Raw genomic sequence first — 24352 nt, 5'->3', positions numbered from 1 at the left:
GTAACTACCGAGAGTTGTGGAGGGGGTGGTGGCTGATGGGGAACCAACAGGCAGGCGATCCACACCTCCGCAATGGTCATCTCCGTCAGCTGTTTTCTTCTCCTGGTGTACAGGTAAGTGGATGGAGCGCCGACCCCACACTGGCTTGAAACCGGATCCACTAGGCAGCTCTGGAGAAAAGCCTCAGAATGGAACAGCTGCTCTGCGTCAGCATATACCGGATGAGCATGCTACTATACCGATGAGTAGTGCAAAGTAGATAGAGGTAGAAGGTAGAGCACTGCCAAAAAAAGGGGCAAAGGGCTGGGGCAAAAAAATAACTATTTATTGGGCATATTAGCCAAAAGGACAGACACACAGATTAAAACTCTGACGTGTTTCCCGCCGTGGAGGCGCTTTATCAAAGAGAGTTTCATTGAAGTTACAGTTCATGCTCAGTAAATACTGTTTATTCACATTGTGTGTATTTACTGTATGGTTGTTCTGTTGAGGGCACACTCTCACCACGTTGGGATCCCTCATCAGTGGAGGCGCTGCACCGAGTGTAAGTATATACCCCAGGTTCCCCGTGGAGGAAGCTCAGCCCTCCTGGTTGCCAAACAGGGACAGCACCACACTGATAAGTAGTCAGATACACCTACCCACCCCAATCTCACTTAGGGTGGGGGTAAGAGGGCTACATTTGTTTATGGCTATATTTGTCAGTCAGGAAAAGTGGAGGTGTACTAACTGGTTGTTTTAGATAGTTTTTTGTTTCACAGACAGGCAAACAATTAAAGTTCTGAGAGAGAAAGGAAAGGAAATGGATTGGCAGCCACTGTGATTTTGTCAATACTGTGCTTCCTCTTTTTACGCAGAAACTCTGGTGTTATTTTTATTCGCTTATGTTGCTGTGTTAGAGAAACAAGATGGTTTTCTAATACTTCTACATTTATATTAAATAGCGCTGTCATGTTTTTTCTCAAAAGCAAGTCTATGTGGACAATTTTTTTTTAATACCAAATCTGCCCGGAATAAAGATTAATTTTAGCCATCTAAAATGGGATTAACAAACCAAATAAATCATTAGATAAGGCAACATCAAATATTTACTTTAAGCTTTTTACTGATCTGGTGCAACAGTTCTCGAATCTCTGATCAGTGATCACCAGCCACACATGTTTGTGGGGGCGCGTGAATTTCCAGGGGGGGGGGGCGGATACAGAGGTCCTGCACTCTCCCCCAAGGCACTTAATTTAAGTGAGGCCTCTGCAGCTTCTCCTACCTAATCTTCAGTGATGCGTCGCCTGGTCAAATGACGCAGGAGGGTCACATGACATCATGTTGCCATGGCATAGTGATGTCACATGACCTTGTGATGTCATTTGATGCCGGAGCCGAGCAGGAGGGGGGGTGGGGGGGTTTCAAGCCGGGAGGTGAGCAGGCATGGGGTACACAGGATCAAAACTTTGTGGACCCCTGTGCTAAAGCATTCTTTGAAAATATTTGTTTGTATGGTGTTGGAAATTACAGCAGCAGCACTTCATGTTCCCATACAGTATGTACTCTATATTAATTTCCAGAATCAACATGTACCATTTGAAGCTCAGGCATTTGTGTGTCTGTCTGGTACTGTATATGTATAAACACTGAAATCGTTATTTTTCACTGTTTTTATATACAGATGTAGGCAGAATTATAACCCACTCACGGTAAAACTTGCGGTGATTACACATCACATAGTGTTGCAATAATGGGTGCCACATTTGTATCTCTGCAATATGCACCTCTCTGCGATCAATAACGCTAGTTATTCAAAGATAACTTCTACTAATCAGCGCTAGCGATGCAATTGAGGATGGGTGAGTGATATCACACTTTTGCACTATAGGATTATGTAATAGGATTTCTTATAAAGGCCTATGGTAGAAAATAATTTAACCCCTTTGATGCCGGAGGCTTCCAATGCACTGCAAAGTAATGCCCTGATGACACCATAGGAGTTAAAGCAGCAGTCCAAACTGCCTTTTAAAACATATATATTTTTTCCTTTTAATATGTCATCAAAACAATCCACACAATGGTAAGTAATTGGCTAAGTTGCCGATCGATCCATTTTCCTGTGATCGATCAACGAAGATTCGGCTCGAGGGATTCACTAAGTAGCTGTCAGTGCAGCAGAAGAGGATCAAAGATGCAAAGTTCTGTGGGGAAGATCATGAGACCAGGCAGTCACTAGATACAATTGGTGCACTGCTAGAGAGACGGCAGGGCTCAAAAAGGGGTGTGCCAGAGCCTGTTTGAGAAGAGGAAGAGGGTATGAAATGCTTGTTACATTATAATACATTAAAAATGTCATTCAGAGTTGTTTTTTTGTTTTAACTGCTACAAGTATTTTCTCATAGTACAGAACTGATTTATTTTAATAAAAACACACAAAGGATATTGCTTGAACTGCAACTTTAACATGCAACATTACTTAACAATACTCACACACACAAAAAGCAGTGCATGTATATTTGAAAATATGAAGTCTTTATCAGTCCAAGTGGCAAGGTAGTCATTGTTTAAACATGATTAGCAATGTGTGAATATCTTCAAGCAGCAGCCCAAGATGCCGTTTTTTGAAAGTTTTTTTTTCACCTTTAATATGTGCATCAATACAATTCACACAATGATAAGTAATTAGCTAAGTTGCCGATGAATCCGTTCTCCTGTGATCGATCGACAAAGGTTTGGCTTGGGGGTTCACTAAATGGCTGTCAGTACAGCAGAAGATGGCCGGGCTCAAAATGGGGTGTGCCACAGCTTTTTTCAGAAGAGGAAGGGGACGTGACTTTGTAAATGGTTGCTATGGAAACAAAAAATGCTTGTTACATTATAATACATTAAACATGTCATTTAGAGTTGTTTGTTTTTTTAAAGGCTACAAGTATTTTCTCATAGTACAGAACTGATTGATTAAAAAAACACACGTATGATATTGCTTGGTATACAGCTTTCAAATGTGTTTCCAAATGTTTGGGTGGATTTCTCTTATATTTCTATATTTCTCATCTTCTCGAAAGTTGCTCAAAGTGTTGACAATAGTTTGCCACTTTTTTCCTGAATTTTGTGAAAACAGCAGTATATAAAGCAGTGATTCCCAAACTTTTTGTTTGGAGGAACCCTTGAAGTATTTCGAAAAATCTCGGGGAACCCCTATCTGGCTGACACATATTAGGTTCGACAGGGGTCAGTAACAAAATTTCACACCTCACGAGCCACCTCTATTTCCCACAATCTATCCATGTATTTCTCTCCCATCCATCTCACTAACTCTCCCCCCTCCCGCCTCGCATGTATTTATCCCTTGCATCTCACTCTTACTCCCTGTTTTCCTCCCTCCCGCCCCCTCTCTTCTCTCACTTGCCCCTACCTTCCGTCAATTACCCCACTTTCACTCAATCCACCCTACAAAATACATACCAAAAAAACCCACCCCCAGGGGGTAGGAGGGGGGTCTGTGGTCCGTAGGAGGAACCCCTGAGACTGCTTCAAGGAGCCCCAGGGTTCCATGGAACCCTGGTTGGGAATCACTGATATAAAGGATCATAGTACAGTACTTGCACATTACATTTTAATGCTTAAAGAGATTTTTTTCCCCCCAAAGTTTGCAGATTTGCTCTAAATTTCACAATTTTTTTAGCAGAAGCAAATGGCAAATTTCACCTAGTTTGGGAACATCAGCGAACATTTCACACATTTCTAATCATGACTAGTTGGCCACTTTGATCTCCTTCGGTAATATATATTATGTCCTACAATCGTAATATGATGCATTTTTATCACTAGGTTGCCTAGTCTTATCTTGACTATGTATATAGTGATCATTATATAAATACACAAGATACTCCAAAACGAAGCCTAGGGTAGGTGACAATAATGTTCAATATGTTTGGTGGTAGTCCAATATCAACAGGTATTGATGTTTAGTAAATAGAATGTGAATAAGTAGAATGTGAATCTGGTAATACTTACTCATTTATATTAAATACTGTATATCGTTAAAATATTGCTGCGGTAAAAAAAAAGCCTCTAATCAGGGCTTTACCTCTGGCCATATAGCTTTAGTGAATAAGTAAATTAATAAAATTGGTGTTGAACACCATTAACGCTAATTCTTTCCTTTATTAACCTTTGGTGAATCTAGTCCACTGTTAAGCAACTTTTCAAATGTAGATGAATTCAAACCTTATTAGTCATGAAAAAGTGTAAATGATTTGTACAAAACTGTTGCTGCAAATGAGTATTCACGACCAATACATGTATGATTGACATCATTGTTTGTTCATTTTAGGTGGTAATCAACGTGCACAGGGTACCGACTGATTTACAAGAAGAAGCATGGTTCAGACTGAGCCCTGGAAAGTCCAAAACAAATGTGGATGAGTAAGTAAATGTATAGTGCTTTGACTGCAAAAAATTCCACCAGTAGCTTTTAATGGATTGCATCTACTGACATGTTCATGCACCCACATAGAATATAACTGATGTGAGTCACCCACCCACATGAAAAATACATGAGATATTTCACATGGCTCCATAAAATATTCATGACATACTGCCACATGGAATATCCCTGATGTAATTCACTTTCCTACAAGTAATATGTTGGACACATTTTCTAAATCACATGTATAACATACCATACTCCTTTATATTTCCACATATTAAAATTCAAGCAGTTTTCACTCTACTATTTAAAAATCCTTGAATAAATGTTTTTAATCTGGCCTAAATTTCCATAGGGAATATCCCTGCTATGTATTAGAATCCCACATAACATATCTATGATGGATTTCACACTAGCAAATGGAATATTCCAGAAATATATCCCACCTCTATATTGAATATCCATTATGTGTTCCTTATTTGCATATTGAATATCCATGACATGTTTAACATTTCTATAAAGGTAAACGCTTGACATGTTTCATGGGAAATATCGCTAAAAATATTTATATTCCTCATGAAATACACATGATGCATTATGGGGTGGGGATGAGGGGAGGAGGAATGGGGGGGGGGGGTCCCAGTGCGGGTGTGCTCTATTCAGTGGTCCAGGGTTTCTCCCTGGATCAGAGTTTCTTGTCACCGCTTGATCTCTCCAGCGGTCCATGGTTTCTCCCTGGATTCCCCTGCAGTGACTGCTGCATGCTTTTTAAAGGCCTCTAATGAGGCAGCTGAGCAGACCAATTAAAAAGCTCTCTGGCTTGATCAGTCAGGTTTGAAACCTTCTCTTTCAGGTCTCTGTTCTCTCTTTTACAGTCTCTAAAACACTCAGGACCTTTTCGTAGTCACAGATCTCCTGGTGTGAGACTACTACTTCTGTATTGAGTGTGAAGCTCTTTTTAAGAGACTCCCAGTTCTGCATCGAGACTGTGAAATTCCTTTTCAGAGATTTCTAGCTCTGCACTGAGACTGTGAGACCCCTTCTGAGAGAGTTCGAGCTCTATACTGAGACTGAGGGGCTTCTTCTGAGTCTCCTCATACGTCTGCTTCCAGTCAGCAATAATTTCGTCAGAGTGGCATTGCTTCTCGACCATGGCAGAAATAATAGCGTTTGCCTTCTCCAGAGCCGTCATCAGTTGAGCCTGCCTTTCATTCTGGGCTCTCATGTCTGCAGCTGGGTTTGGAGCTGGGCTTGTTGCTGCAAATGCTGCTGTAGTAGGCCATTTAGCTTGACCTGCTTGCTGTTTTGCCTGGCCTGCTCGTGCAGTAGTGTCACGAAAGAACAGAATTTATATATATAATAACCGGGCCAGATTGAACAAGATTAGGATATAGTAAACTGAATGAGTTTATTTCTTATGAGCAGAACAGACAATACATCAAGCAAATAACATTACAGAAATATTTACACGTACTGGTGTTGGATAATGAGATATTCAGTGCAATAGCAGCTCATTAGTTGTTACAGTCACGACAAGCACAGGAATAAGGGGTGCAAGCAATTATATAGATGCAGAACCCCATTCCTAACATGGCAGTTCAGTTATTGGTGAATAATTACCTTGTCCCAATCACAGATTGCCAGGTAACGTGAGAAGCAGGGTTTACCCAGCCCCTCATTAATACACACCTCCCCTGTTCCTACTTGGCCAGCCCATTTATAAAAAAATATGACAAGAGGCCTGGATGCCATTATGTCTAGTAAAAATGGTTAATGGGCAGAGACTGTTCCTGTAGGATGTTACATTTAACAGATCACAATGGTTGGTGCCCATCCGTGATCCTTGGCTGCATATGCAATGAGGCGAGTCACCTCCATTGCTGTACAGGTTTTTTTCTCACCTCTAGCTAACGTCTCCACAGGGGACAGTTCATCACAAAAGCCTTTCAAGTAGCCTCCTTTGATTGTACAATTATATATCAAAGCGGCCATCTGGCAAGCTTTCAACCCTATATCCAAACTTATAGTAAAAACAGAGATAACTCATAACTATATTTCACATGTAGTAAATCAGATTAACGATATGTATGCGACCCATGTTCTTGGCATAGGACAACATATCCAAATTTCACCTTCGTAGCATGTATATAGCAAAAGTTATAATGATTTACATTTTAGCCATTGTCAGGGATACACTACAATTCTCCCTCTCTCTCCAAGTTAATACATAACCTAGCAATTAATTCTGCTGAAGCGGGGAAATGCAGATCAACATATACACAATATGGTTAACTCTTTCCCTCTGTCACGCTGCGCTCACCACAAACAGGACTGAAGACCGCGGGGCTGAGGTGGGGTTGGAAAGACACCGACCCACAACTACGCAGTCCTGTCCGGAATGCGTAGTCCAAGTCGTACAGCGTCGTAGGGTTGGAGAGGTCAGGGTAGTCAGGGTACTTGCCGTATTTCCGGGTTGGAGAGTGGAGGATGGTAGATTTCCGTAACCAAGATCCAGGGTAATAGAAGGTAGAATGGTCAAGGGACGAAGCCGGGGTCAAAGCGCAGGAGAGTGTAGGAATCCGAAGAACAGCCAGGATCAGGACAGGAGAGAACAGACAGGTAAGGCCAAGCAGGGATCAAGACACAACTAAACAGCAGCGGTGAGCACAATGCATAAACAGGGGTTTATGCTCAGCAAAGAATGACAGACAGGAGCAGGTATATAAGTAGGAAGGATCCAATTAACTTGCAGGGGTGTGATCCGGTCCTCCAATGGTGTCTGGAAGGCAATAATCTAAAACAGCCTGCAGGTCAGGCTTCCCTAGTGATTACCCTGGTTGCCGGGCAACCTGCGCGCGTTTGCGATGTGCGTCGCGGAGCGCTGACGTCATGCGGACGTGCGGCCGAGTTCCCTCCCTGTGGGAGGCGCCGGCGGCTTCTTTCAGAGCGTGCGTGTACCGGCCTGGCAGTGCATGGGTGCATGGGTCCGCCGTGCGATGCATCAGCCGGGCGGTTTCCGACAGGAGTTGCGACGGATGTTAAAGTATCCCCCCCTTGAGGGGAGACCTCCGGGCGACCCATGGATGGAAGGCATAAATGAGACGGTTGGTATATACCTGACGATGAGGAACCCACTCTCTCTCTTCTGGGCCATAGCCCTTCCAGTGTACGAGATATTGCAATCCTCCTCTGGACATTCTGGAGTTGAGGATTGTCTGTAACTCGTATTCTTGTTGACCCTCTACCAGTATGGTTTGTGGAGGTTTAGGTTGTCCTTTGGAGGATGAGTCTTGTGGACAGGGTTTTAGAAGGGAGGAGTGAAAGACGGAGGGAATTCTCATATTCTTAGGCAGTTCTAGCCAGTAGGCTACTGGGTTGATCCTTTTACTGATGCGGAAAGGTCCGATAAAGCGGGGTGCCAGTTTGGGTGAGGTTACCTTTAAACGAATGTTTTTGGTGGATAATCAGACCCTTTGTCCTACAGAGTACCCTGGGACCTCTCTTCGGTGACGGTCCGCTTGTCTCTTCTGTAGTTTACCAGCGTGCTGTAGGTTAAGATGGATCTTCTACCATAAGTCTTGTAAGTGGAGGATCCTGTCCTCTGCGGCCGGGACTCCAGACTTCGAGATAAGAGAAGGGAGTGCAGAAGGATGGAAGCCATAGTTGACCATGAACGGTGACTGTTGGGATGATTCATTCAGAAGATTGTTATGAGAGAATTCAGCCCACAGGAGAAGTTCTGCCCAGTCGTCTTGAGTATCGGCAACAAAACACCTTAAAAATTGTTCAAGAGACTGATTGGTGCGTTCCGTTTGCCCATTGGTCTGGGGGTGATAGCCTGACGAAAAGTGTCGTGTGACGTCCAGACTCTTACAAAACGCCCTCCAGAACCGGGAGATGAATTGGGATCCTCTGTCAGATACTATGACCAGGGGGGTCCCATTTAACCTGAAGATCTCCCTGATGAAAACGTCAGACAACATCGGTGCGGTGGGTAGACCTTTCATAGGGATGAAGTGTGCCTGTTTTGAAAACCTGTCCACCACTACAAGTATGGTATCCATGCCTCTAGATTTAGGCAACTCAACGATAAAGTCCATAGATATGTGTGTCCATGGATGTTCCGGGATGGGTAATGGTTGAAGGAGACCCGCAGGTCTGTTGCGTGGCGTTTTGTTCTGTGCACAAGTAGAGCATGTAGCTACAAAAGCTTGTATGTCTCTCCGCATGTTGGGCCACCAGAACATGCGTTCAATGAACTCGGTAGTTCTTTTGGTGCCAGGATGACCAGCTGTCTTGGATGAATGCCCCCACTCCATGACTCTCCTCTGGTAAAGAAGGGGGGTGAACAAACGATCCTCCGGAACCTTGAGTCCTGCTGGGATGTTGCTCTGAGCCTTGGTAATATTAGACAAGGCACTGAAAGTATTGGCTGCCACAATGCAAGTGGATGGGAGAATGGTCTCCTGCTGTTCCACCTTGTTATCCTCTACCAGGAACTGTCGAGACAAGGCGTCGGCTTTTAGGTTCTTAGACCCTGGGATATAGGGAGCATTCGCCTTAAGATGCGAGTTCAGGCGAGTGCATAAAATGGCATTTTAGTGTTCTGGCTTTTAAACACCTGAAATTGACACAGTAGCACAGTACTGTACACATTACAATTCATTAATTTCATTGCATTTAATTGCACACAATCCATAAATTCAAACAAAGCAACCGCGATAAACACGTGTGCCTGGGGCGTTTGGCCGCGTTCATGCCGTGTGGAGTACAGCAGCGCACATGAAAACGGCGCCGTGATGCCTTAAAATAACGGCCGCTGCATCTTTAAGCCAACACAAATACCATTTTATACCAGCACAATATTTATGTCCTCTTTGAGATGTAACCACCGCATATAATAGTACGTTTACTTCACACAAACGGTTCAAACATCTCAAATAAACATTTTAGCTTTTTTTTTTTTTTTTACTTTTCCAGTGCTTGGTTAAGCTTCAATTTACAAAAAAACATACAAATAAAAATAGCATAGTGAGTCAGTAAGACTTTGGAAAGCTTGTTAAGCCAAGAAAATGTCAGCCCTATTAAACCTAGCAGGAATGTTTCAAATTGCTCAGGAAGTATTAGCGATTCATTAACAAGGTTTTCCTTGTAGTGTAGTCATCGTCTTATCAGTTTACAATGACAGTATGTTCTTTCTGAAGCAACTGATGGGATATTTGCTAGTCTGTTGCACTCCTTTACTCAGAGGAGTCTACAGAGTGACAATATTGGGGGGGGGGGGATATGTACTTAACTGTTATATAATATCCTCAAGGTAGCATCAAATGTAAAGAAAAATAGCACACCAGGCCTACTGGATATTTTTTCTGTAACAAAGACAGAATTATACACAGAGATGTATTATTTAAGGCTTATCATTTTTTTGTCAAAATATGTAACTAAAGATCCTCTTTTTTCCTTTGAATTGAAGGCTTTATTCAGCTTATTAGATAGAATAGGTGGTTTATCATATTGGATTGGAAGCTTTTATGCAGCATTAAAAGCTAAAGAGAGAGTGTTATAAAAGGATGTGCTTTTGTATAGCTATTTAAAAAAAAAATCTGAAATACAGTATGTATGGAGTTGAAACACAAGTTACTTTGGCCCTAATAAACAGTGATTTATGTCTCTAAAAGACAAGGCAGTCCCAGAGAGAATCTTTATAGTGTGTGTGTGTATATGTGTATATATATATATATATATATATATATATATATATATATATATATATATATATATATATATATATATATATATATATATATATATATATATATATATGTGTGTATATATATATACATACACACACACACACAAATCATAAGACAAATAGAGCCTGCTGTGGCAGCTTTAAGTCAAAGACCATCCTCTGCATATACAATATATATGTATGTATACTGTCACATAACACGGTTAACTAGACACACTCGTGGATCGTAGAATACACTAGGCAGGACATAAGGGCTAATAAACAGAAGGGTTTATTAGAATGCTAATGGGCACAGGTAAGAACATCAATCAGTTAAATAAAAGGGTGAATTCTCCATAAAATGAACCCTCCACTACCTAGATGCAGGGCGCTGCCGTAGCTAGCTTACCCTGGGTTGTCAAAGTCATGGTTGACCTCAAACGTCTCCAGAGGGCAGAAGTATCTACTGCCTCGAGCAATGACCTCATAGACCGTCATATGGAACCAACTGATCCGATATCCAGGGAGTCTCTAGAGTCTAGACATTGAGATCCTCTGACAGAGTCTCCAGAACATTGACTGTATCCTCTCACAACTCTGTAACTCTTGCCCGGCTAGCCCACTTACAGTAACCAGGGTCTGGTTCACAAAAGCTGGAGGGGCCTCCAAAGCCAATAAGAATCGGCCCTTTAAATGTGGGACCAATCAGGAGCGAGGTACAAGATTGCCCCGGACAATCAAAGGTATGGGCGGAGTTACAATTGACATACCAACTCAAGGAAAATGTCCTGGAGGAGAGGGACATGTGAATTTGGCAAATCAGGATTTCACCGACGAGGCTATGTCCCATCCCACATAGGTTTAGGCTCCCAAGCTCCCCTCAGATCTTGGTGCCATTCTTCCCGGGTGAGAACAATGTTCCAGCTGGTTGATTCAAGTCCTCCCCATACACGACAATGTACCTCACATCTCCTCAGTCCTCCCATACATACAAAGGGAATGCACTTTCAATGTCTGATATGATGAGGTTAGGGATCGCAACTACTCTTGATACAAGAGCAGTGCCGGTTAACCCTTTCCATTACTCGGGGGTTACGTAACACTTACAGGGCAACCATTTCGACGGTTAGGGCGGACTTCCCCTTTATTATGGGAATGCCGTGCTGCCCCTTTCATCACATAACCTTTTATTTGCAGCACCAACCAGCTATGCAACACTTTACAATTTGTTTACAGCATCACAATGCAATTACAATACAGGGAATATAATTATACAAATAGAATAGCTGCATCAAGACATGAATGTAACATTGGGAGAGAAGAGTTCCTGCCCCGAGATGAACAGGAACAGTAGGAGTAAATGTAAGTGCATTGGCTAAAGTGTATAAAAGCGTACTGTAGTTTAATGAGCAAATAATTAATTGAACAGGTGAGTTTTCTGAGGGGTTCTGAAGTTAGAGAGAGAAGGTGCTCAGCAGACCTTAAGAGGAAGGGAATTTTAGAAGTAGCGCACAACATGTGAGAAGGGTTGTAGACAATGAGAGAGCTGTAGTGATAGGTGATAAAGAGAAGACGGGCTTAAGCAGAGCATTAAGAGCCAGTGGGATATCGCAAGAAATTAAACCCGAGATATAGAAAGGGCAGAGGAGTGGATAGCCTTGAAAGAGAGAAGAAGACTTTTGTAGTGAATGTGGAAATGTAATAGGGAACCTAGTTTTTAGGGGAAGATTAGCCAAGACTGATTGAGAGGAGAGCCAGGTTACGCTCGCTGCTTTTTTAACAGATTGAACAGTAGAAAGCTGCAAGGCAGGGGGGCAAGTAAAGAGAACAATGCAGTAGTCCAGAAGGGAGAGAATGAGGATACGAAATAACATTTTAGTAGTACAGAAACAAAGAAAAGTTTGGATTTTAGCAATGTTATGGAGAATGAAACAGCACGATTTAGCTGTAGCATTAAGATGAGGTTAGAACAAAAGAGAAGAGTCAAATACGACACCTAAATAATGGGCTTGGGGAACTGGAGGGATTGTATTGTTACTGACTGTGATGGAAAATATCACAATGGGACTTGATTTAGGTGAAATTAGGAGCAGCTCAGTCTTTGACCAACTGAGTTTAACACACCTACCCTTCTGACATTTGGATATATTGGATATATTGCCACCAGACAGGTGGAGACATGGGCCTGTGAAAGAGGGGGATTAAGGAACCCCTATGCTGATGCTCCAGATATAATGGGAAACTTCAAAATGACAGTAAATAATGTCCAACAAATGTCCATAGAGAAACTGCTTGATAAATGCTTTTGAAATGTGCTCCCGTGCATGAATGGACTAAAATACACAGCTGGAGGAAGGAGTGATTGGGGGAGAGTCCTGCCGTCTGAGCTCAAAGAGCCCTCACTAACAAGACACACAACCCCCACACACACATCCAAACTCTAACAATAATGCTGCTGTCACACGGGCACCGGGGCAGAGAAAAAATAAAGAAATGAAGTCATAAGAACTCACGTTGTTCACTCCCCTTAGTCTCTGCAATGCTGCAGGATCAAAGATGCTCCCGTCAAAGGCGTGGTCCTGCCGATGCTGTCCAAAGTGTAACAGAAAAGAAAAAAATGTCAGAGTACTGCAAAAATCGCTAATAAGGAAGCTGGACAAAGATAGCCGTAAAAAAAGGGAATTTATTAAAGGCACATCACCCCCGCAGTCACTCTGACGTGTTTCATACATATTGGTACTTTGTCAAAGAATTTACATTTTCTTTGACAACGTACCAATAGGTACGAAACGCGTCAGAATGACTGCAGGGGTGATGTGCCTTTAATAAATTCCCGTTTTTTTATGGCTATCTTTGTCCAGCTTCCTTATTAGCGATTTTTTGTAGTGCTCTGCCATTTATTTTTTCTTTTCTGATATCCTTTAGACCTGGGCCTGTACTGCAGTAGTGAGGTTTGGTGTGGATAAATATAGTAGAATATCATCTGCATACAGGTGATACTTAAACCCAAATGAATTAATAAAGTCTCCAAGGGTGAGTGTATAGAGAGAAAAGAGGAGAGGTCCTAGAACTGAGTCTTGAGGTACACCAACACATACATCCACAGAGGAAGAAGAGGAGTTGGCAGTAAATACACAAAAGAAACAATGAAAAAGGTAGGAAAAAGTCAAGAGAGGGCTTTGTCCCAATCACCAAGGAAGTAGAGAATGTGAAGGAGAAGTGGGGATGAACACTATCAAAGGCTGCAGACAGGTCAAGCGAGTAATGCCCTAGGGATTTATTAATGCAAAGGTCATTTGCTACTTTGGTGAATGCTGTTTCAGTAGAGTGAGCAGTGCGAAAGCCTGATTGTAGAGGGTGTAGAACAGCATAGGAGCTGAGGAAAGAAAGCATGCAGGAAGGTACCGTACAAGCCATTGTAGAAGTTTAGAGGCAAAATGCAGTGCTTTGTTTGATGGATTAAATAAAGAGTTTCAATGTTCCCCACTTTCCTTTTAGTTTATGGGGGGAAAATAAAGGCCACTATTTAACATAAACAGAACATATATAGCCTCTTTATGCTCAGTCTGTTGCTAGGTACTTACATGAAAAATAAATTAAACGTTACAGATCACATGCTGAATGTCTTGAAATTGTCTCAGAAATACTAATAAAATTGACTTTGTTTGCATTAATCCATTATTCTGTAAAGAACATTGCCTTTCAGTGCACATCGTGTTTCCGTTGTTTAAATAATGTTTACGTATGTTACAAAAAATGTGTAGCATTCATTTAACCCTCACAGGGAGATGAATTGTTCTTTCAAATATTAAATCATCTGGTTTCACTCTTTTTCAGGGGTATGCACAGCTTAACACTTTCATTACCAAAAGGTCCTACAAAGCAATATGTTGCAGGCCTGACTGGCCAAAAAAATGAGTTAATGTGTTAATCTACTCTGTTTCCCAACAATTTTGTGAGGTCATAGTCATATCTCTATTGCACTTACATGTGATCTTTAAACCTAAAACAAAACACAAAAACTTCAATTAGAGTTTCCGTGCAATAGTGCCCTGATTGGCACTATAGCCGTTTAATGAATAACCCTGCTGCCTTAATTAGCTTTCTGAATTATAAGGACTGGGTGGCATAGCCTAATGGAAATTGACTAGAATGCCCAAATGTGACCAGAGTTTTTCCCAAAGTTTAACAGGTTTACGATATTTTGAAATCAATCACAGTACCATTACTTTTCTAGACACTGTGTATGGTCCATCAATTCTTCAGAACAATGCATTCATTATAGCTCAGGTATTGTGCTTTAACCAGTAGTTTGCTTCACACAATCTACAGCTATTACTACACAAATATACACATCAGAGTCAAGGTTTATAATATTCCTTCCATTTAGCGGAAACCTTGGGTCCCTGCAGCTTCAAGTCCGACTTCGTGATGAGACTGTGTTGGCATCAGATTACTACAAGCCTTTGGTCCAATTGCTGTGTCAGGAAGTTAAAGGTTCTTACAAGGTAACTGTAAATGTACCTGTACAAAGGAAATGTAATGTGATAATACTTATGGGTGTGTATAATAGTATGTTAGGACTTGCAAAAGAGGGGATACCTTAGCGTGGTTTGCCAGCTTAAAATGCTTTAGCCAAAGAATTGAACTAAATGACCCTCACTTTTGAAAAGAAAAACAGATAAGTATTTAATTATATAATATATAGCTACTTACTATTAAGCCTGAGTTGGTGACTCTCTCCGCTTATTTTTTCCTATTGATTTTGTCACTAAGTTCTGTGTCACCATTTTGAGTGACTTGTTTTATATCACAGGTGTGTGTATTCACATTATTGTTATATTTTGTGTAGTGTATATTCCCTAAATTTAAGGGGCATTTAGGACAGACCACCAGGCAGAGAACATCTTCCACAATTTCTCTACACCTAGGGGGAGTGTATTAGAACAGGTGTGCGCAATATTTTCTTGGGGGGGGGCGCGGCAGTTATAGAGGTCCCGCACTGTTCCCCAAGGCATTTAAATTAAATGCCGGGGGACCGCGCAAGGCCTCTATGACACACTTATCTTACCTTCCAGCGACACGTCGTCATGGTAACCCGCCATCAAATGACGCTGAGGGGTCACGTATCCATGGCAACGTGAGGTCGCATGACCCCGCGTGCCATTTGACACCAGAGCCGAGCAGGGGGGGCGAGAGCCGCAGAGGAGAGCAGGCAGGGGTGTGCACAGGGAAAAGTTTATGCACCCCTGTATTAGGAGATTATCTGGGCTACCTTAACCCTAAGAGACACATGTAGAGGCGGCTCCTATTACCAATAGAGTTTGCCATACCATTTTCAAAGACCTCACAGGCTCAGTATAGACTGTAACACACTTACAGTAGTTATAGATTGTAACACACTGATTTAAATTGAGTTCTTGCAATACCAAATAAAATGTTATTTTGAATGTACTAGGAGGCTCTCTTTTGAGTGCACTATATAGGGTTCTGTCCTTTTGCAGTTTTTTGTCACCAATTTCTAATAGTAAGCAGCTGGTACAGGTATATCAAATCAAAATTAAGAACATTTGATTAAGTTTGCATTTTTTAGAAATATGGATTTAAAACCTAAATGTGTCTGATTATGAAATAAAAGTGAAAATTAAAGAATTGAGATTTCAAATAATAATTAAGGTGCAGTGAAATGTGAGCAAATCAATGACATAAATAAATAATAAGGAAATCTCTATTATAACATTTTAGCCTACACAGTTGAAAATAGGAAAATGATAACCAAATATTCTGCAGATCCATAACTAAAGGGAACCGTGAGCTACAGATGCAGGTTTTTGTCATGCAGATCTTGTGTAATATATGAGAACTGTGTTGTTGTTGTTGTTGTTGTTGTTGGGAAATGATGTAGTCATAGGAAGATGATGTATGCTATGAAAGAAGGAGGAAAGGTGGTTTCCTCTGTAAAATGCATGTGAAAAGTTAAGGGCCAGACAAATAACAGGTGAATTGTATGATATGTTTTGCATTGGAGCAAATAAAGTGTAAAACCTAGGCAGCGTGACCCTAGGCAGCGAGGATTGAGTTAAAAAAAAGTTATACTATGCTTTAGAATGAATCCATTCCGTTTTGGTTCTGTATATGGCATATTTCTGAATCCTGATAATACTATTTATTTTTCATAGGATAAAAGTGTACCTTTAATAACTCTGATTGATGAGACCACATCCACAGAGTGCAGGCAGGAAGTTGCGACAAACCTGGTAAAACTCTTCTTGGGACAAGGTTTGGCGAAGGAATTCCTGGATCTTCTCTTCAGACTGGAACTGGACAAAACAAGTACGTCATGTACTTTTTAAAAATGTATTATATTAAAGCATTGGAACTACGTGAAGGCTGATGAGGTGAAGGAGTTTACTCTAGATGATCTCAGGAGAGCATTGATAGAACGCTGTGCAGTCATAAGCATCTATTGTCCATCAACACAGCATCTCTCGAGCTCCATATGTCAAACAGGCCATTAGGAGGCGTCCAGGGTGAAGTGCTCAGCGTGATCAAACACATTGCGACAATGTGTTGGTCCAGAGTGCGCGCACGTGCCCGTAAGCACTCCGCTCTTAGCTGCTTGCCGAGACAATTTTTTTATATTTGTCGCGCTTTGCCTGGTCACGTGCGTGGTTCAGCCAATGAGGGTGAAAGCCCCCCCCCCACACGCACATCTAGCTGGCCAGGAATCGCCCAGTAAACATGAGAGTCTGCCGTCACAACGCTCAAGCGCCAGCTAGCGGGCTTTCACCCTGGATGAGGCCTTACATTGCTGAGCTGTCAATGCAGGAGAAAATTGAAGAAATGCAGACGCGCCACCATCCGGTCCAAATAGACAAAAGAGGGTGACTCAATATTCAAAAAAATGAGTCCCAGGTACCTCTGAACAAACATACAAAAAGATTCCCCCTTGAATGCACTCCGGTAGATCGGTGAGTAATGGTAGGTTTAAAATCCTTTTAATCAATTATAAAATAGTACTTGGATAGAGGGGTATGGTACAAAACGGTCTGTGAACCGTGCCTCAGGGCGTTACTAATGCACATTTTGTGCTAACCCTTTAGGACAGGACTATTCATTGCCTCGTTTGGTGTTCTTACTCCACTATACTGTGTCAATCGTGGATTTATTAGTCTGCATTTGTTGTGTGATGATCACGCCGTTTTCTTATAGATCCGCATCAATATATTGATCTGCATCGCTATATCAGGGTTGGCATACTTATTCATTGAGTCAACCTGATTCAACACTTAAGGTTTGAGGGAACCAGTCCCAGAATCAGGGCTCAATTACACCATAACATCAGTGTAATAATGTTCACTTGTGAATCACCCACTGGGAATCAGCTATAATCAGAGCTATGTGAGACATTCTTGAAACCTGTTTGTCTAAACTCCAGTCAGAAAAAACAATGCATAGGTGTCTATGGGGTGGTGACAGACCTATATATATACCATAATGGACATGCCTTTGACAAAGGGACTTGTTCCCGAAACACGTCAGAGTTACCCTGTACCCCTCACTTGTTATGTAATAAACAATTTTTTAACCCCTTTTTCTGGTTTGTGGCCCCACTCCTTGCTACTGCTGTGCTCCGTTTTGGACCTTTTGGGACATCCATTCAACCTGATTCAATACTTTGTGTGAGTGTCTGGGTATTTACGTCCTTCAGATTCAGTATCAGCAACCTCTCTTATAGAGACTGGTGATTTTTAGATATAAGTGCATCCCAATTGAGAGATTAGCACTTAATTCTGTTGGACCTGTACAAGATATATCCTGGCATCCATGCCGATGTAATTTGATGCTGAGATCCCTTCAGCTACCTTCCATTTCTATATTCATTGGAAGTTTTTTGATATGTCCTTAGGGGGTGGCCTTGGATTTTTTGTACCATACCCCTCTATCCAAGTACTATTTTATAATTGATTAAAAGGATTTTAAACCTACCATTACTCACCGATCTACCTGAGTGCATTCAAGGGGGAATCTTTTTGTATGTTTGTTTCGAGTATCCCTTTTCCCCTTTTGCACCGCTGTATGATCTGTATACCTTATTTACCTACCTTACTCTATTTACTTACCTTACTTACCTCATTACTTCTTGCTGATGCATTCCCCATTCCTCGTCTCTTCCTTTTCCCTGGTTTTAAGTCCCAGGTACCTCTGTCTGGACTGAGCTGTCAATTGCTTCCTTATGCAACCTGCAGAGACTGAAAAGAAGAATAAAATAATGTGCTCTTATACTGTATGACGATTTAAGCAGTTTAGTTATTTTAGCGATACATATGCCTAAACAGACCTAAGCAAAAAATATAATAAATAATTCAGCTTCACATAAACAATATGGTAGAAAAAAGCAGTCCCAGTTAATATTCTAGCACCACTCCTAATATTCTAATTACTATATAGGAGGTTTCTTGTTGATCCCTAAAAAAGTACTAGAAGTCAAAAAGGTGGCAGAACCCCTACAAAAAAGCCCTGTAATTAAATCATAATTCCCTCAAAACAGGGTATTGCCTGGTGATTATCTTCACAGAGGGCATTCATTATCAGGTAATGCACTATTCTGTATCTATTATAGCATATATTTTATCTCTATTAATTTATATTTTAATGTTGTAATCTATCCTTCCACCAGACTGTCCTAGAGAATTCTACAGCACGTAACTAGCTTTATTCTCATTCAGCTCAAAAACATTTTTTCATTTCCTGTCTATAATTCATTTGAGATATTAATCCATAAAGCAGGTGTAATATAAACTGGGGGGAAAATATGTGGTCTATCAAAGTATACTGGCTGAAAAACGTTTGCAAAATAATTACACCAGATTGAAGGTGGAAAAAACCACTGCTCCAAGCTTGGAAGATTTTCTTTGCTAAATCTGAAGCTGTTTTCTGTTCCAGTTAATCCCCGTTTTTGCTGCCTGGACGCTATAAGAAATAATCTGTGATATGTCACTTTGAGAATAAACGTCTTAATTGTATGGTATTGATTTATTTTAATTTGTCAAAGATAATCTTAATACATTCTCAGATATGTGTATCTATTTCCACAGACGAACCAAACACATTATTCAGAAGTAATTCCCTGGCTTCAAAATCGATGGAATCCTTTCTGAAGGTAAAACGGTCTATTCATTTTTCATGCTACGCTCCTCACAAATCAATAATGTAATATCCATGTGTAAGAACAGTTTATTGGTTCAGGGTATGGACAACCTGCAAAGTCCTAATTGACCAACAGGCTGGGTAGGAATTTCATACACGCGTGAGGGGCACCCTCTCCGGAATTTATATGGTTGGTAAACTAAACAAGGTATTTGTAATGAAATAGTTCACAAAATAATACTTTGCAGTGCATGGAATTTTGCAGGCTCCTTCAAACCCTGCCCTGAAGTACACTTTAATTCTGGTACCTAAGGCACAGGTAAGTACAGTATCTATGCTTATAAAATACAGCCACTTCTGGATTTGAACCTGTCTCTGAGCCACTCAGCAGCAGTGTTGCCACGGTAACCGATTGCCTCATGGCAGCTTCTAAGTATCTAACAATGCTGGTATGGTGGAGATGAGTATATTGTTGGCAAGATAGCAGCAGTTCGGCATTGGGAGAGATTTCCCATTTCAAACAATGAAAAAAAAAGAAATTCATACATTAAATTATCGTTTTAATGCCACCGGGAAAAAAAACGTGAAACAGAAATCCCTCACAATGAATCTCGCAATTGGATCCATTTTACAGATGCATGTGTCTCTTGCCTATGAGATGGGTATCTGTAATTTTGAGCAGGCCCCTTCTAAAATTCCTTTGAGCTTTCTAAGTCAGAGAAGGAACTTCTACAAATTCCTACTTCTTGTGATGGAAAAACCTGGCAGATAAAATCTCCCCAAAAGGCAACAACAACGTCATAACATGAGAGTTCACGTTGTGCTGATCTATTTCTGACTTTCATTTTTGAAAAACATAATTTTTGTCTGAGTCTTCATTTATTTATTATTTCATCAGCTGTTACCATTACATTATCTGTTGTCTTAAAGAGGCAGTACACGTGGCACTTAAATAATATATATATGTTTTTTGTTTTTCTATATGCAGCCTTTGATTACCTTTATTGAAAATGAATAACGTAAGCTGCCAATCATTTATTTCCCCTGTGATTAATTAGCAAAGACCCTTCTTCAAAGGGTTAACTAAATGACTGCCTTTCAATTTCAATCAATCTTTCAGTCAGTGTAACTCAGCAGCTACAATGTATTATTATATTATGAAGTTAACATTATCTATTCTTACAGTTTGCAGCTCACATTGCTGGGAACATTAGCAACACATTATCACAAACAGGAAAGTGTTACAAAGATCTGCTGGGGAGGTAGACTAATACCTGCTATAGAAATCAAAGGATGCTCAGTATTTTACAACTAAAAATGGCATTAAGAGTTGAATTTTAAAAAAAATGTAGTAAGTATTATCCTATGGAACTGATGTATTTATTTATTTAAAAAAACATGTAGGATATTGCATGGATTGCTCCTTTAAGAAGTGTGAATAGCAGTGACTATTTTAGCCTCACAGAGATGCATAGTCCCAGCAACTGATATCTCCAGAAATGATTACGATTGCAGGACTAAAAAAGGATGGGGTTGCTAAAATGTGCAGTAAAGGGACTTCACAGTGGTAAAAAAAAAAGGAAACATTTTTTTTTTTTACGGTGAGCAGACTTGAATTCAGTCTGATTATGCTATAGTGTCCGTGCTTGGGAGGAAGGACCAATAACCAGAGTATGAGACAAGTAGAGGACTCTGTGACAGGAAACAGCAGCCATAGATTATAAGATTGTTTGGAAAACAAAGACAGAGTAGGATTTGGGATTATGACAGGTCAAGACTCTTCCTGGTTCTGTCCAGAGCTTCAAAGAGGACTTAATTGGAGGGTTATCACGTATGGCCCACTAAAAGTACCATATGTGTTGTATGGGACTGAGAGTCTTGAGATAAGGGCAGTTTTATTGCTAGAGATGGGATTAAAATATGGCTCTCTTAATATCTTTGTAGCCATGTTTAAAATGGTATACAGTTCTCTCTCGTGCTGGCAGTAAACCTGGTAAGTATACAGGATTGCCAGCATCAATCATGGAGGTTTGCCCTCACACCCTGGTGAGGTGTCATATGTATTCAAGGGGAGTGGTAACATGCTCTGAGTCCACTGTTAGTGACATCAGAGATGTGGCTGTTTCCTAAGTTATATAAGACATAGCACTGCCCAAAGTTAGGTGTCAAGTTCCAAGTTCAAGTGTGGTTGGAGAGTGTTCTAAGGTTACAGCAGTAAGGCTGACAGGCAAAAAGAAAGTGCCTACACTGTGTCCAGGGACCTGGCACAGGGGGTGATATCCCTGAGGGGAGAGGTGATCCAACTCCATTGGGAGGGCAGATTCTTTTGAAGGAGAGTGCTGTAAAAGAATGAGCGGCTGATCTGACTGCTGCGAGGGGCAGTTGCCTGAACCATCAATAAAGATGCCCTTATTCATCAAAACCCTCATGTGTGAGTCTGGAATTACTCAGCAGAGGAAGGCACCATGGAGGAGGTCCTCATCAGAACCATTCCCCTGCGTACGCAGGAATCCTGATGAGGTGGAGGCGCTGTACCAACAGTAGGTAGGACTCAAGCACACTACCTCAGCTGCCTGTCTGGCTGACATTCCCCATACCAACATCATGCGGGAGACTCAGGAGTCCTGTAGCCAACAGGTGCACCACCAGACACATCCATGTAATGGGGACCAGTTAGACCACAGGGGCCAATCTGAGATTGGGTGGGTCAAGGACGGTCCAGAAAATCTGTTACATCTTTATAAACAAGATCCTTTTAGAGGTACTTTCAAAGCATTCTCTGGAGGAATCAGCGAGGTTCAGGGGGCGTGGCTAAGAAAGGATTCCACCAAAGAGCGAATTTATTAAAAATGAATTCAGATATCTGTAATTGTTGCAAAGAGACGGATGCAATGATACCACACACAACATAAGTAAGGCCATGCCTATAGTGCCATCGATGGCGACAGCGACACGACGGGTGACATACCCCATTGCCGTCGCCACCGGCGAAAGTTATATTTCGCCCGGGCGGCGGCGGCGCGGGCTTCCGGCCATTTGATTGGTTCAAGGGCCGTCAAGTGAGGCGACAGCCCTTGAAAATCAAATTTTGCTGGCTACCAGTTTTCACGACAGCGACGTCGATCCGTCGCCATTGTGCTTGCTATAAGTGCACGCGGCGGCAATGCATTTGTTTTTGGACGACGACGCATCACCGTCGCCGGCACTATAAGCGTGGCCTAAGAGATGCAAAGGACAGATATCTATTTGGCACTCAAATTTATGAACAAGACGGTCAAAATTAGTCTTGTTACATCTGTCATATTCGCGTGAATGTATTGATTAACTAATTGAAAGTACCTTGCGGAGGAGAAAGGTGAGATGGCTAGAGTAGCTGTGTGTATTAACCCTGATTACATATCTAAGTCACGGACTTACTTGTCTGTTGGTGACAGACGGTATGTGGGGACAGATTGAGGGGAGATATTGTTCATTTGAGGGACTTTTGCGAAGGTGAAAAGTGGGACAGCTTGCGCGCTGTGTATTAACCCTCGTCCCGTATGCAGGTCACGTGCTCACAGGGGTACTATACGTGACAACTTGTAATTGACAACTCTTTTATATGATGTGTTCAGCTTAAAGTGGCTTTTCAGCAGGATTGCATCTTTAAAAGCTGCTACACTTGTCTCCTTAAGTGTTAAACAAGAAAGTTACTGAGATCATTTCTGCCTCCTTTTATAGTAGCTGCCAAAATTCTTATTTTGAGGCAGCGTGGTCCATATTAAACCGGCATGGAAACTTTTGCTTCTGGAAACCTCTAACCACTCAATGGAAAAAAAGGTTTGCTTTGCCAACAAAAAACAAAAAAATTATAGTGACAATTTTTTATACAAATCTCTTGCAGAGTACTCTGCATTTTAGTAAATATTGATTTTAGTTACGCTGTCTTGTTCCTCAAATGTAAGATATTATTCAATGAAATCTTCCTAAGTTGCTACTGTGTAGAAATGCAAGTTATTAAACTACTGAAAAGTTGTGCTTTACACACCATAAGCATATACAAACCCTGTATTGCAGTATGTATATCTTCGTATATATATCTTTATTTATATAGGGCCGTCCATGTACATAGCGTTTTACAGCAGTCACACGTGACATAATAGGAATAAGTTATTCATACAGAAAAGTAGACATTAGAAAAGGAGTCCCTGTCCCAAAGAGCTTACAATCTAAATGGTAAGTAGGTAGAACTTACAGAGATAATAGGAGGGTGTTCTGGTAAGTGCATCTGCAAGGGGTCAGGGTAAATGCACATGATATGTATAGTATCAGCCAACGGAGCTACCCAAATGCTTAATTAAAGAGGGTTTTTTATTAAGATGGGCCTTAAAGGTGGAGAGAGGTGGCATTGGTACTAGTTGTATATTGACGGGAAGGGCATTCCTAAGGTGTTGGGCAGTGTGAAAGATTTAGGCTTTAGATACAAAATGGGTAGACAGAAAATATGAGCAGAACGCAAGAATCAGGCAAGTGTATAGTGAGAAATTAGGGCTTAGATGTAAGGAGGACTAGAGGAGTGTATTGCCTTAAAAGAGAGAAGGATAATGGTGAAAGTAATACAGGATTTAATAGGAAGTCATAAGAGAGATTTCTGCAGGAGAGATGCTGAGACAGATTTAGGAGAGAGTAAAATAATTCTAGTAACAGCGTTTAGGATCGATTGTAGGAGACAGGTGAGAGGCAGGAAGGCAAGACAACAGAAGGCTACAATAGTCGAGATGGGAGAGAATAAGGGTCTGAGTTTTAGCAGTAGAGTGACAAAGGAAAGGGTGTATCTTTGCAATGTTTCTGAGGAAAAATCAACAGGTTTTAGCTACATTGTGACTGTGAGGGAGGAGTCAAATGTGAAATCTAGGCAGTGTGCTTGTGATACTGGGTTTATGACAGTGCTGCTGCTAACAGTAATGTAGAAGGGGGCAGTAGAGCCAGGCTTGGGAAGAAGTATGAAGAGCTCCGTCGTTGGCCTCTTAAATTTGAGTCAGCAGGGCCATCGAGAATGATATAGCAGCAAGATATTC

The 24352-nt window shown here is 41.2% G+C and overlaps 1 protein-coding gene across 1 annotated transcript in view; it reads left to right on the top strand.

Annotated features, from left to right (window-relative positions):
* LOC142489302 (ras GTPase-activating protein 4-like) overlaps nucleotides 1–24352 on the top strand; it is a 226729-nt gene that overhangs the window by 169418 nt on the left and 32959 nt on the right. The window contains exons 9-12 of the mRNA XM_075589825.1: nucleotides 4319–4410; nucleotides 14536–14653; nucleotides 16325–16478; nucleotides 19244–19308. Coding sequence (XP_075445940.1) covers nucleotides 4319–4410; nucleotides 14536–14653; nucleotides 16325–16478; nucleotides 19244–19308 — 429 coding nt within the window. The remainder of the gene's footprint in view (nucleotides 1–4318; nucleotides 4411–14535; nucleotides 14654–16324; nucleotides 16479–19243; nucleotides 19309–24352) is intronic.

The sequence above is a fragment of the Ascaphus truei genome, chromosome 3, assembly GCF_040206685.1.
Source record: "Ascaphus truei isolate aAscTru1 chromosome 3, aAscTru1.hap1, whole genome shotgun sequence".
Classification (NCBI taxonomy): Eukaryota; Metazoa; Chordata; class Amphibia; order Anura; family Ascaphidae; genus Ascaphus; species Ascaphus truei.
Note: the sequence above shows the minus strand (reverse complement) of the source record. Positions and strands in the feature narration are given on the sequence as shown.